This window comes from Thermobia domestica, chromosome 4 (assembly GCF_964235325.1).
Source record: "Thermobia domestica chromosome 4, izTheDome1.hap1.1, whole genome shotgun sequence".
NCBI classification, from domain to species: Eukaryota; Metazoa; Arthropoda; class Insecta; order Zygentoma; family Lepismatidae; genus Thermobia; species Thermobia domestica.
The window spans coordinates 259,153,056-259,166,214 of record NC_137457.1 but is presented as its reverse complement, the minus strand read 5'-3'; the positions used below and the strand labels follow the sequence as shown (position 1 = coordinate 259,166,214).

Sequence of the window (13,159 nt, the reverse complement as noted above, 5' to 3'; positions counted from 1 at the left end):
TTTACGCTTATACAGCGAGGTCCGGAAGTGGGCGTACCTCTTAATTGGTGTTTTCTGACGGTTTTTGGTTTTACCTACATTTGTTTGGTAACACTGCTTGGCATTGTCTGGAAACATTGCTATCCATTTGTTTTCTGCTTGGTAACAGTTATCAGATCAGTTCCTGGCCGCTGGATTGGAAGAGGTTGTGCATCCAGCTCTTTGCCAGGCCTCCAAGAAGTCCCGATCTGACGATATCAGACAATGCTCCCTGGGCTTTCATGAAGCAACACGTAAGAAACACTCGATATCACACAACGCAGGAATTACGAGCAGCTGTGGAACACGCCTTCATCCTCGTTGACTCCGGAGTATCTCCGCAAAACATCTGCCAGAACTTTGTGCAGAATTCAGTTGTGTTATGACATGGATGGTGATCATACCTTTGTTTACGACTCTTACGACTTTAAGGTAGCTGTGTACAGACATTCTACCATAACTAACACTATACTGTTGAAACTAAAGGGGGGTACGCCCACTTTTGGACCACTTTATACTAATTTATTTGAATGTAAGTGCTAACTTTCTGACTGCATTCATTCTCATACCTGCAGAGGTTTGCTCTGTGATACGCAATGAATACTGTATATTACTTTAAGTCAATAATCAAAGAAAAAAGGAAATTACGTTTTGTAAGCAATGGACAGCAGTCTGAAAAAAAACACACACAAAAAGTATCATCTTTTGTAACTACACCCAGATTCGGCAAAGGGATAATGCGATGTTTCTTATATGCAAATATTGGGTCCAAATAATGGTGAAAACTAATCTTAATACGATACTTATCTATCGCCTATAAGTACGTGTATAAAAGCTGTACATGAAGTATATTATTTCAAGAACCAAAGGTTAAAGTCAACGTATGTATTTCTCTTTGGGAAGTTGCAACAGATACGGATAAAAAGAGAGAAATTGAACAGCTTAATGAATCAAAATAGACAATTAACAACAAGTTAAAGACTATACGCTGCGGAAAAGTTCTTTCGTCACAAATTCTAAACATTAGTTTCATTCATTGCTACAAAAGGGATTTCATATCTGCTTATTAACCCTACTGAATCTATCTTCTTCATATACTGTTATTCAAGTAATTACTGATTTCAGGGATGTAAACTGGTCACTGAACTCAGTATTTCAGACTCTTTGGGAGATTAAACGAAAAATGTTCAATTACTACACAGCAGTTGAAATATTTCTCGTGATCTGAGCTCAATAATGAAACAAAAGAATAACAGAGCTTTTTTAAGTGCTCGATATGTTGTCGATTTACAATTATCATTTATTTTTCTTCTAGATTTTGATTTATTCTGCTCGGACTTACGACTAAAAGGAGACAAGGGAAAATTGCCGGAGCACCTGTAATTGATCTTTTCTTTGCTTACGGGAGTAGGCTGAACAGTGTTGCGTTTTAATAATTATAGTGAACAATACTTAATGAAATAATAAACAATGTGTACACCATTTCTCCACAGTCAAAACTTACTTCCATGCACTTCGATAAATTTTATTATAATTAGCAATTTTTAAAAAAGGGGGCAGGAAGGACTCGTAAACCTTATTCGCCTTCTGTGCAGATGGTATGGTAAAAATCAATACTGGATAATGAAAGTGTAAGTGTAAAGGCTAATATGAAACAGAGAAACAAAAGAGAACTTCTTCAGAAGGGAATTGGGAGGGGAGGGGATGAGAGTACAATGCTGTGACACTTAAAATGCGTCTTGATTTGTATACTTCAACAAACTTTTCTTATTAGATTACGCAATTTCTAGTTTCTTACTCCGATTATTCAAAGTATTCAAATGTTCTCGGAGGGAGTGACCGCCCCTCCCTTTAATCCGTCCGTGGTGTCATTCGTTTGGCTTTTCGCTACTAATTCAAAATGCTTTCCGAAACAAGTTGTCTTCTTGTGACAGCAGGGGGTGGAAGAAACAAACAAACCGTGAAAGGAAGAAAGAAGTGGTTTTGGGCTCTTCCAGTCCAGACCATTCTAACCACTGAGAAGTGAGAATCACAACGTGATTTTTCTGGTAAGAGCGTCCTTTTTAAAGCAGCTAACAAGCAAACAGATGGTCAGCCCTCTTCCCTCTGCAGCATACTTTTTATTCTCTGTTGCCAAACTTACTGAAGAATATATTGCAATTAATCTAACGCATGTAACGTAAATTGGAGACCGTGGTTGGATTTATATGGGTCTTGTCTATTTGTATTAAAAATTTCAAGTCATTACCTACAATACTTTGTTAGAAATTACCATATTAAAATTTACATGTTTTCAAATGGGAAGTTAGAAACATAAGCGAAGAGGTAGAAGATCCCCTTAATAAGAAAAATAATTACCTTCCCTGATGTTCTCCTGCAGCAAAAGTTCTACTAATGTGGCTCCGTCATTTGTTGTTTGTTTGGTCGTGGTAAGTATATGCTGAATCTTCTTTAAGTCTGCATTCCACGTTGAAAAAAATGTTATATCTTTCCCAGGATATAACTGGCCAAAATCAATGTCGATCTGAAAAGTAAAAGAAATTGTTGTCACATATACCTAACGCTGTTTGATGATATAATGTTCTATGCTTTCTTCTCTTTATACAAATGTTTGGTAGTATAGTTTCCTTTGAAGTTCATTAAATAATCTTTGTTTCAACAGAGCGTTTTTAATCAAGTTATGAACATCAATGGCATTCACCCCACTATAGTATCCATTTTCAGAAAATACTATGTCTGATTGAAAAAGAAATCCCAAAGTAGGCATGTAAAAAACAATTACTTAGAGTGGAACTGATAAAATACACGCAAATATAAAACAAACTTCCAAGCGCTTTCGCATTTATGGAGTCGTCATACAGGGACGCAAAGACGAAAGTGGAATAAGAAATAGAGAAAGACACAAGGACCGCACCTATACCAACAGTGATTTCTCCACAAGGTTCTCTACTTTCTCGTATGAGTACTTGACAGCAGTCACGTGATCACATGACCACCATAGCACCTAGCAGAAATATGGCAAAATGAAATGAAATCTTTGAGTTTTACGTCTCACGGTTACGCCGGTTAGGCTAAAGGAGACGGTGATGATGAGAGATGAATGAAATGGTGGAATGAAGAAAGTGGGAGAACCCGAGAAAACCCACGAGCACGGTGTTTCTACACCACAAAGTCCACACGGCGGGAGCAGGGTTTGAACCCGGGACCCCAAGCACCGGAGGTGAACGCTCTACCACTGAGCCACCGCGCCCCCCCAGAAATATGGCGTAACTCGTCTTACTCTGTATCTTTCTTCTTCCACTTTCGTCTTTCTCTTCCTGCCTAACAAAGCCATAAAAGGTGAAAACTCTTACAAGCTTTTTTTTCTTTCTTAAATCTTTGCGCGCATGTACTGCACGTGTATTTTATCTAATTTCTGGTAACTGTTTTATACATTGGTTGGTTTTTAATTACACAAAAACGCGTCTTTAACGTAAGCTTACATAATTCTGAACCTTCTGCCGCTGATGCTGGTATATTTGTAAATTAAAATAAACTATTAAATGTTTTCATAGGAACATTATCAACAAGAGTGAGGATGTGGGGCTGATCGGGGAGCGGGCTGGGTAGCGTAGAGGTTAACTTATTGGCATTGTACGTCGAAGACAAAAGATCTATTTTCGGCCCACTCGCACTTTTTCACTCTGATTTTTCATTATTTCTGAATCTATACAGGTTTTGGTGTACTGAAAATCCGGTTGATTTTCTCAGAATTACTAAACGTTCTACCTGCTACAAGATGCACCATCTCGTCCATCAGCTTACTCACAGGAAAAAATTAGAACCGAAAAACTCCGAAACATAGTGCAAGACAGGGTACAACTTCATACACCGAAAAACATTTATAAACTCTCTCGCCTCATGCTAGGTGCTTTTTTTGCAAAGAAAAACTGCCGTGTTCGCAATTTATATATAGCATCAACATAAGACCCTTATGTTCATGATTTTTTTTTTAACTCATTAAATTTTGTTACTCGTTTTTTTTTTTTTTTTTCATTTTCCTTTAAGTACAGTTAAGTACAGAAGTGTGATACGGAATTACACTTCTATAAAATAATATAAAGGTATTTTCTTTCTTCGGTTACATTCATAAAATAATAATAGAAAGATGTAAACTTCTTAGCAATATCACTACACTTACAAGTGTGTATCCAAGAGGCTGTTTTAAAGCAGGAAATTCCTTGAAGTAGGAGCTGATATCCTTCTTTGACTGAATGTAATTTGCTCTCCGATTTAATGTCGTTTGTTTCCACAGATCACACACTTTCTCCCATGGCTCTATATTATTTCTCAACCACGTGAGAGCTTCCTCGGCAAATTCATCAGTGGACTCTGAAAATAAAGGACACCATCTACATAATTCAGTGTGAAAGAAACGTACATACTCAGTATACGTAAATACATATGTATTAATTTCTAGGACAGAAGTACAAGAAATAATATTTCAATAAACATGTGAAACAGACAGTATTATACTTCTGAACACAAATGTCATATGAGGTGTTCGGAACATGTATTTACAAAACGTCCCGTTAATATATGAAAGCAGTGATAGAGTTTTACACACAGATGAACAGCAGATATACTGATTGCACAAATTCACGGAAATTTGTTGATTTATAATGAAGGTAGTGCCCTTGAACTGTGAATCTGTTGATTGACCATAATACGTGAATATGTTTAACCATGTAAAAAATCGGCACGCATCTCTTTTAGGAAGTTTTGTACCCTTGTCTGAATATAAGATAGCATAAAACACTATGCATCGTGATTTACTGATAAAATTATAATACAGAATTTATGAACATGAAAGCAAATAAATGAAAAAGAACTATGAACGTACCATCTAAATCGACTTCGGTAGAAGTTGTAGCTGCACACCGGTTTCTCAAAGGCAAAACACCACTTTGCCGCAAATACCTTCTTGTGTTGCAATATCTGTCCCAAAGTTTCCCTCTTGCCAAAACCTTCTTCCCTTGAGCAACTTTATAGGGGACGTAGTAAGTATGCTATTTGAAAAACAAATCACTGTTATAATATACAGTCCTGATATCCTATTGCACAACACAAAATTACAATTAAACTATATTATTTCCACAGAGAAACAAAATACATGGAAACCTGTTTAAAACGAAACTTATATAAACCGGAAATTTGCCGAAGATGAATAGTTTTTAGTCCCGGCAACTCTGTCTGATTTGCCATATGGTAAAGATTTTTCTCTTAACTGATTGCCAGCTCGAAACGTAGGGGCACTGTAGTCTGTCTGTCTCTGCGTTGGCGTTACTACTGAACTTCTGTTTTCAATAGTTAAGATCTTTCGACCGTGAACAAGAATGGAGATAATGTTTCTGTTATTTAAGTTACCTGTTTCCTGTTTTTGTTGATACACACATAAGCACTTTTCTACTGTCAAAACTTTCTTTATAAATTAAAGACTTACTGCTTGCTACTCCGTCATTACACATGCATTTCCAAGAATTCGGTCATTTTTGAAAAAAAAATGGTAGAAATTTAGACCAGTTGTTGAAAATTTCCATTGTTTCTGCTGCAGAAAATGTGGTTTCAGTGTGGCGTGTTTGTGTGCCCAGTGTTGTGTACAAATACGGCAAAAACAAATGTTATTGTTACTTTGGAGGACACAATACGATTATTGAAGAGAGAAAAAGAGACAATGTTTGTAAAATATAAAGTTCATTTCAAATGTTGCAAACGCAAATTTCCAACACTGAAACCCAGAAAATGAAAACAATCCTTAAAAGGCGGTGAAAATGTAAAGAGGAATGTGAGAGGAAATACATAATAAAATAATACATACTTGTAGTTTCTACTTTAAGCGTCTGTCTTATTCAAATAAGTTCACTTTGTAAATTGAGTTTATGTTGTAAAAACATTTTTGTGTTAATTAATCTTTCACCTCAACCATTTTAACCTAGGTATAGTACTACGAGATTATTTTTACCAGCAGTTATTGTTACAGAACTTAACTTTTCGAATTTGCACACAACGGAAAATTATTTTGTTCCTTGACGTTCCGTCTTATACAAGTTTCACTGTATATATATGCTGTAAATTAGACATATTGGAATTTCTTTTTTTTTTCTGGATTCCTTTAGTACTTCAATAAAATGAGCATTGAAAAATGTATTCTGATAAGTTATGGAAAACGTTCACTTGTAAGTTAAATTGTAAATTTCTCCTTGTTCTGAAGACAATGATAAAATAAATATTAATACAATTAAGTCTAATTTTCAATGGGTGTTCAGAAACTATACCGGCGAAATCGGAAGATGATAGTTAATATAATTCTAAGCAAAAAAGCTTCTACACATATCCGATTCTCAGCGGCCTGACACCTACAGGTTGGTAACAATTCTGTACATTTTTCCAAAACAAAAATGTATTACTCATCCTGTATTTTTTCTAAAGGTCATCTATGATGCATTTGAATGGTGACAGAATGGCCTTTCCAAGGGTATATGGCACGTGACGATAGTTGCGTTGGAAGGAGCCTCATGAAGCTAATTTTCAGAACAAAATATCTTTCTTCCAAGAGCTTCAAGAAACACGGTTGCCAACACTGTCGCCAAATAGGAACGACAAAAAATTACGCATCAACTTCAATTTTTATGCTGAATAATGTCGCAAATTTATATTATATATATATATATATATATATATATATATATATATATATATATATATATATATATATATATATATATATAGGATGGTGCATTTAAAATTTGCCACCCCTATATCTTCGAAACGACTGCGAATATGAGAAAACGCTAAAACACGTCCATCATTATTTTAAGGGGCTTGAATTTTCAGCTATAAAAGATCCCCCTAAACACCCCATATAGCGGTATCTGGAGTCAACTTGAAAATTTTAAATAGCAAAGGGGGTCGAGTGATATATCGTTGGAAAGGTCTCGACAAGAGAAATATTTTACCTAGAGTTTCAAGTCCCTATGTTGACTCCATCTAAAATGGCTCGGGTTCACATTCTTTCCAACGATATATCACTCGACCCTCTTTGCTATTTAAAAATTTGAAGCTGACCCCATGTACCCCCATATGGGGGTACCTGGAGTGGACCGTTTATAGCTCAAGATTCAAGCTCCTTAAAATAGTGATGGACATGTTTTTGTGTTTTCTCATATTTACAGTCGTTTCGAAGATACACTGGGTGCCAACGGACTTTATGGACACAAAATGGGAACCCCCGCCATTTAGGATAGGGTCAACATTGGGACTTGAAACTTTTGGCAAAATATTTCTCTTGTCTAGACCTTTCCAACGATGTATCACTCGACCCCCTTTGCCATTTAAAATTTTCAAGTTGACCCACGTACCTCAATAGGGGGGTACCTGGGGTGGACTTTTTATAGCTCAAAATTCAAGCCCCTTAAAATAATGATAGACGTGTTTTTGCCTTTTCTCATATTCGCAGTCGTTTCAAAGATATAGAGGGTGGCAAATTTTAAATGCACCACCCTGTATATATATATATATACTACAGTATCAGAAAGAAAAATAAAATTGTCCTTATACAATCGAACTACTTTTATTAAAATGAAGAAAGTTTTTTTCTTCCTCCACAACTTCCCTTCCAACTCCACTATCGTCATATATACATCAGTGGAAAGGTACTTCCATTGCCGTTCAAATACGCCATGCGTCATCTCTTTAAAGTACATACAGGATGAGTAATAAAATTTTGTCCTGAACAAATTTGTATAAAATATTTACCAACCTGTAACTATCAGACCGTTGAAAATTGAACATATTCTTATGGGATCATTTTTGCTTAGAAGTACATCAGCTATTATCTCCAAAAGTTGTCAGTATGATTTCCGAACAATCTTCAAAGAATCATAAAATACTCCACGACTTTTAAATTTTTTCCAGTGAACGCAAAGAAAAACGAAAAATTAGCAATATACAAGAATTCCCTCACCTAACTGAATTTTACACAAACCTTGTTTTCAGACGGAAACAATCGTACAATCGCCTCACTTATTGAAATGAATGACTGTCTACTGATCCTGTAAGACAGAAAATGAAATTTCACAAAGCAATTCCCATAGAAGCTTGAATAAATATTAAGAGACGACGCTCCATTGGGGAGGAAAAAAAAAAACACTTGTTTATAAATTTTAAACTGACACACAATCATAGTATTCGTCTTGCGAATAAAATCAGAAAAACACACTGCTGAACAAGACTGTACTTTTAATATAAAAATATATTTACACGTGACGTTTCGATCTTCTAGCCAAGATCCTCATCAGAGTGTACGTCTGATGAGGATCTTGGCTAGAAGATCGAAACGTCACGTGTAAATATGTTTTTATATTAAAAGTACAGTCTTGTTCAGCAGTGTGTTTTTCTGTTTCTTATAAATTTTGTAACACTGGCACTAAAGAAAGAAGTGAATGTTTAGTTTCATTAAGTCAGGCAAATAAATGAACTGTAATATTTAATACAACTCAACGTGTTCCAAGTTACTGCAAACAGTTATTAATCAATCCAAAGGGTGCTATGCAGTCATCAGAACACTTTCAAATTCCAACTGATCCATATTGTTGTGTACCACAATGAGCAACTAACGAATTAATGTGTTTGAACTTTTGCTTTGATAATTTCAATGCATTTTGAGACCAAATTAATCCTAAAAACACAACTACAAACATACTTGTAATATAGATCATAAGTGAAAAATACTGTCACGGTGATAAACGCAATCAATACCGTCGAATATGTGCCATGTGAAAACGAGATTCTACTCGGAATTCTTAGTGAAGACGATAAATGTATAGGACAGCAATTACTTAATATTTAAGACTATTGCATTTACATTATCTTTAACATACGATACCACAAAATTTAACGAAACGATCTGTACCTTTTATCTGCGCCAATATATCGAACGATGACATCTGTTAATAAACTGCGAGCTCTGCTATTAAGATTCCCAAATTCTTGTGCGTAGATAATACTTCTTTTCCTTGCAGTGAACTATTCAGAATCTTCTGCAAGTCCTAGAACAAGGTACTTGTGATCATAGAATTTGAAATAAAACAAAACTTAAACAACAAAAGCAAAACTATAAAATAATTTGATATCACTTATGTTAAGATCACATAAACGTGAATACGTATAACCAGACGTATTTTATTTCAAAAATTTACAAAAAGAAACTCTTGTTTTCTACGAAAAACAAAAACGAGCATGAGCATGTATGTGTAAAAGTACACATATGTCCCAAATTTCGTCGAAATGGGTGCAGTTTTTTTTTTTTTTTTTTTTTTTTTTTTTTTTTTTTTTGATATCTGGTGATTACCTGAAGAAGAATTTCATTTTCAACGCATCACAACTTTGACAATTTTTCACATGGAAATTTTATTTTGATGTCACTTGCAATCTTTTCTACCAGAAAACAAATGTTTTAAATTTCATTCATATCTGTTTCGTAGTTGTCGTAAACGAACAACGCCGAAATGCCATTTTTTGTATTCTAGAAGCGTAAGCACTAGTCGATCTACTTTTTAAAGCCTTGCTTGCAGGGCGACCGTCCTGCCTGATAACGTAGAGTTGGTTTTTAGTTTAGCGTCCCTTTCAGCAGCGAGGCTATATGAGACGTGGACCTACTGATTAACGTGGATTCTGTATATTTTTCTCTGAAGGCTATATGTATGCCAAGTTTCAACTTTCCACGTCAACTGCCAGTTCCATTATTTTGTCAGTTAATGGCACGATGAAAAGTTTGAAACTTCCGGCTTTTATCCTAACTTAACGTACGCTCTAATGCAACGTGTGAACCAGATAATTGCTAAGGAGAAGTTCTATAACACAGGTTCCCCATATAAATTAGCAAGGTTGGTTCCTTTCTGTACCAAAATTTAAATTTTATTTCACAGAATATTGCTAGCGAGCGTCAGCAAGTGAAAGCGGGTTAGAAGACCGCAGGATACGTTGTTTTCTGTTTTTATTACAGCTAAATGGGAAGTGGGACATGTGTTCTAGAACCTTGTAATTTCTATGACGTTTATATTTTCTTCTCGCTTATTACAAAGCTAAGGCATTACTGCCGCATCGCCGGACCAGTATTAGAATCGAAAAAAAGTACCAAAATGTACTGTATACGGATATATTTCGTTGGACTACATTAACTTACATTAGATTACCTCACATTAGGATAAGGGCATAAAAAACTACAGTGCAAAAAACACAAACCAACTTGTGCTAGGTGGCCACTAAGTGCACGAATGCTATCTAACCGAGCCAAGGTAGGGCGGAGCTAGCGGACCAGCGCGGTAGTGCCCCCGAAGGGAGCAGGCGCGTCAGCGACGATGTGTACACGCGTAAGCGAGGGTACTGAAAACATCTGGTTTCCGCAATCATATACATTTCAATAGCACTTGCCATACTCCTCTTCGCGCCACTACATCATAACAACTATATCTCTCCGCGAAATGGTCCATCCGCCTCCACATACAGTGTCGCTTACAACATCAAAAATAACCAATTTCTTCATTTTTACTATTCCCCTTACATGACTTTCACTCATTCTTGCTCATAAACAAACAAACAAACAAACAAAAAAAAATTTAACTGACCCGGCAAATTTTCTAAAACTGTTCCGGTGATACACCAGTTAACCCCAAAGCTAAATAAGCTCCATTTCGTGGGAACAATCACATACAAAATTATTATGAATACTTGACTAATTTCAGTAAACTGTGAGATCAACTAAGCTTATATATTAGTTTCATTAGATCATGGTCCCTTGTACGAAGGTACTGAATGTTTAAACTTAGGTCAAGCTTCAGTACTGCTGAATGGGCTGACTGGTAAATAATTTGTGAACTACTGGTACATCATTTGAGGAATTAGTTGACCTCTGACCGAGTCTGATCGGGTTAGATCACTTCTTGAGGTCAAAACCGAGCACTCAATCCAATCAGCGCCCCACCTTTACTTAGTTTTAAATAGGGACTTTGTTTACTCCACTTTAATTTAACCTAAATATATTTAAAAAAATGAACTGGTTCAAACAAAATATCGGATTTAAAAAGAAAATGGTTTCTGCAAAACCTGTTATTTATGTGCTTTGAAGTTTGACATCACCATCATGAATTAAATTAAAAGTGCAAAGGTGGTGTCACTTAGTGTAACACAAAGAGAAAGGCCTTCTGTAATAATTTGAAAGCGACAGAAGCACACTTAAAAAGCATTAAATCGTAACCTATCGTGTTTTCTTTTTGCTACACATACCTAAACTAGCCTATATAACCATACTTTCGCTCGCTGTCGCTTGTTCAGCATTAATTAGTAAAAATTAAGGGTGAATTATTATTAAAATTCTTGATCCCATCTGTACTGTTTGTAGAAAGTAATAAGGGCACAAAGTATAACAATTAAGGGGTTAAATTCCAAAGTTGGACGTCCGTTTTCAGCAAAATTTTGAAACTTGCACGGAAGATACGTATAATTTGATCGTTTGTGTGCTTGATAATATATAAAGATAATACAACAACACTCTCTCTATTTGTTATATATAATTGGTTATAAACATGGGACTACTAAGCGAGCGAAGAGAACTACCTCGCGCAAGGTAACCGAATAGTTGCATTGTGGGAAAGTAACGAGCATTCATAATATCAATATTGCGGGTAATATACCGAATCGCTGTACGGGATGTGAACTGACAGTGTTGAATTTCGTGAAGCTCCCGTCGAAGGGTACTTCTATTATAGATCCTAACGTAACCTAACCTAACCTACACTTTCTCCCAACTCGCGAAATTGAAAAATTATACATTTTAATAGCTTTTACGCAATTTTGGTAGAAAAGTATCGGACGTCCAACTTCGGAATAAATGCCCAATTAAGTAAAACTCAACGTAGAAATATCAACATAGGACCACTATGATCCTCAAGCATCGAATCGTTCTGCAAAAGCTTAAGCCTCTTCCAAATAGTACGAACTCTCATATTAATAATAACCTTTCTCTCAACTTTTCACACAAACATCTTACAAGAAGTCTTAAATCATTATTATACCTTATATAATTTCATCTGTACATTTTCGGGCTTAAGTTTAGATTTGCCCCTCCAGTTTCCAACCTACGAAAATGCAGTTAAAACATTAAAAATTGTTAGGTTAGGTTAGATTAGGTTACCTGGTAAGACTTTAGTTAGACTAGAACAGTGACTGAAACAGGTTCTAATATCGTAATTCCGAGTAAAAACGGGCTAGAATCTCTAAACTTACCCTCAATTGCGTGAACACATCGTGTCTCTATTTTGAAGTATTTTGATTTGGTGATAATAAAAATAATATTTTGGAAGCGTCATAAATGCTTAATAATACACTATTTCGTACAAGGGACTTTCGTTGCTTGTGCGCAATACAATTCAAATAAACATTTACAAATACATATCTTCAATTTACATATTGAAACTTACTGACTATCCACTTACCTTGAAATTTCATTATTAGGGTTTCTAAACCCCACTCTTTTAAGATATTTTCGTAATTCATATTAACTATAGAATCCATTATGGCGGCTACATGACAACTCGTAAAAGGCGGGATTTCGCATAGTTGCCATAACAAGAGTTTTATATTGTAATAGCCATTCTAACCATAATGCTATCGCTATTTTAGCAATACTAAATAATCTGGTTATATAAACAATATGCATGATATTATTAACCATACTAATATTAGCAATATTTTTTTCTTACAACAGCCATACTAAAAAAATAGGTGTTGTATAAATAACAAATCAGTATTTATACATCAACTATACTATAGTCAATATTAATTTACCAATTAGCAATACTCATCAACAATGCTTTTATTGTCAATTCAGCTATACCATTTTTTAGAGTGTGTAGCTATAGAAGAGGCAAAATAAAAAAAACAATGCCGCTAATGCGGTCCAGTGTTTCATGTCAAATTCAATGTGAAAGTGATTATTCTAATGTTCCAAACACAAATCACACATAAACTGCTTGTAGTAGTCAGTGCTCGTGCATAGCTCATGCCACCAAGAGCTACACTGAATACAACGGATCCATTTTTCGCC

The 13,159-nt window shown here is 35.4% G+C and overlaps 2 protein-coding genes across 2 annotated transcripts in view; one reads left to right on the top strand and one right to left on the bottom strand.

The window, feature by feature from the left end:
* LOC145683597 (uncharacterized) overlaps nt 1-12,824 on the bottom strand; it is a 25,145-nt gene extending 12,321 nt beyond the window's left edge. Inside the window, exons 1-6 of the mRNA XM_081754937.1 lie at nt 12,816-12,824; nt 8,969-9,081; nt 8,042-8,108; nt 4,901-5,066; nt 4,199-4,389; nt 2,377-2,542 (exon numbers count right to left, since the gene is read on the bottom strand). Of these exons, the coding sequence (XP_081611063.1) occupies nt 2,377-2,542; nt 4,199-4,389; nt 4,901-5,066; nt 8,042-8,108; nt 8,969-9,081; nt 12,816-12,824 (712 nt within the window). The remainder of the gene's footprint in view (nt 1-2,376; nt 2,543-4,198; nt 4,390-4,900; nt 5,067-8,041; nt 8,109-8,968; nt 9,082-12,815) is intronic.
* LOC145683107 (sialate O-acetylesterase-like) overlaps nt 1-13,159 on the top strand; it is a 79,071-nt gene that overhangs the window by 42,674 nt on the left and 23,238 nt on the right. The window lies entirely within an intron of this gene.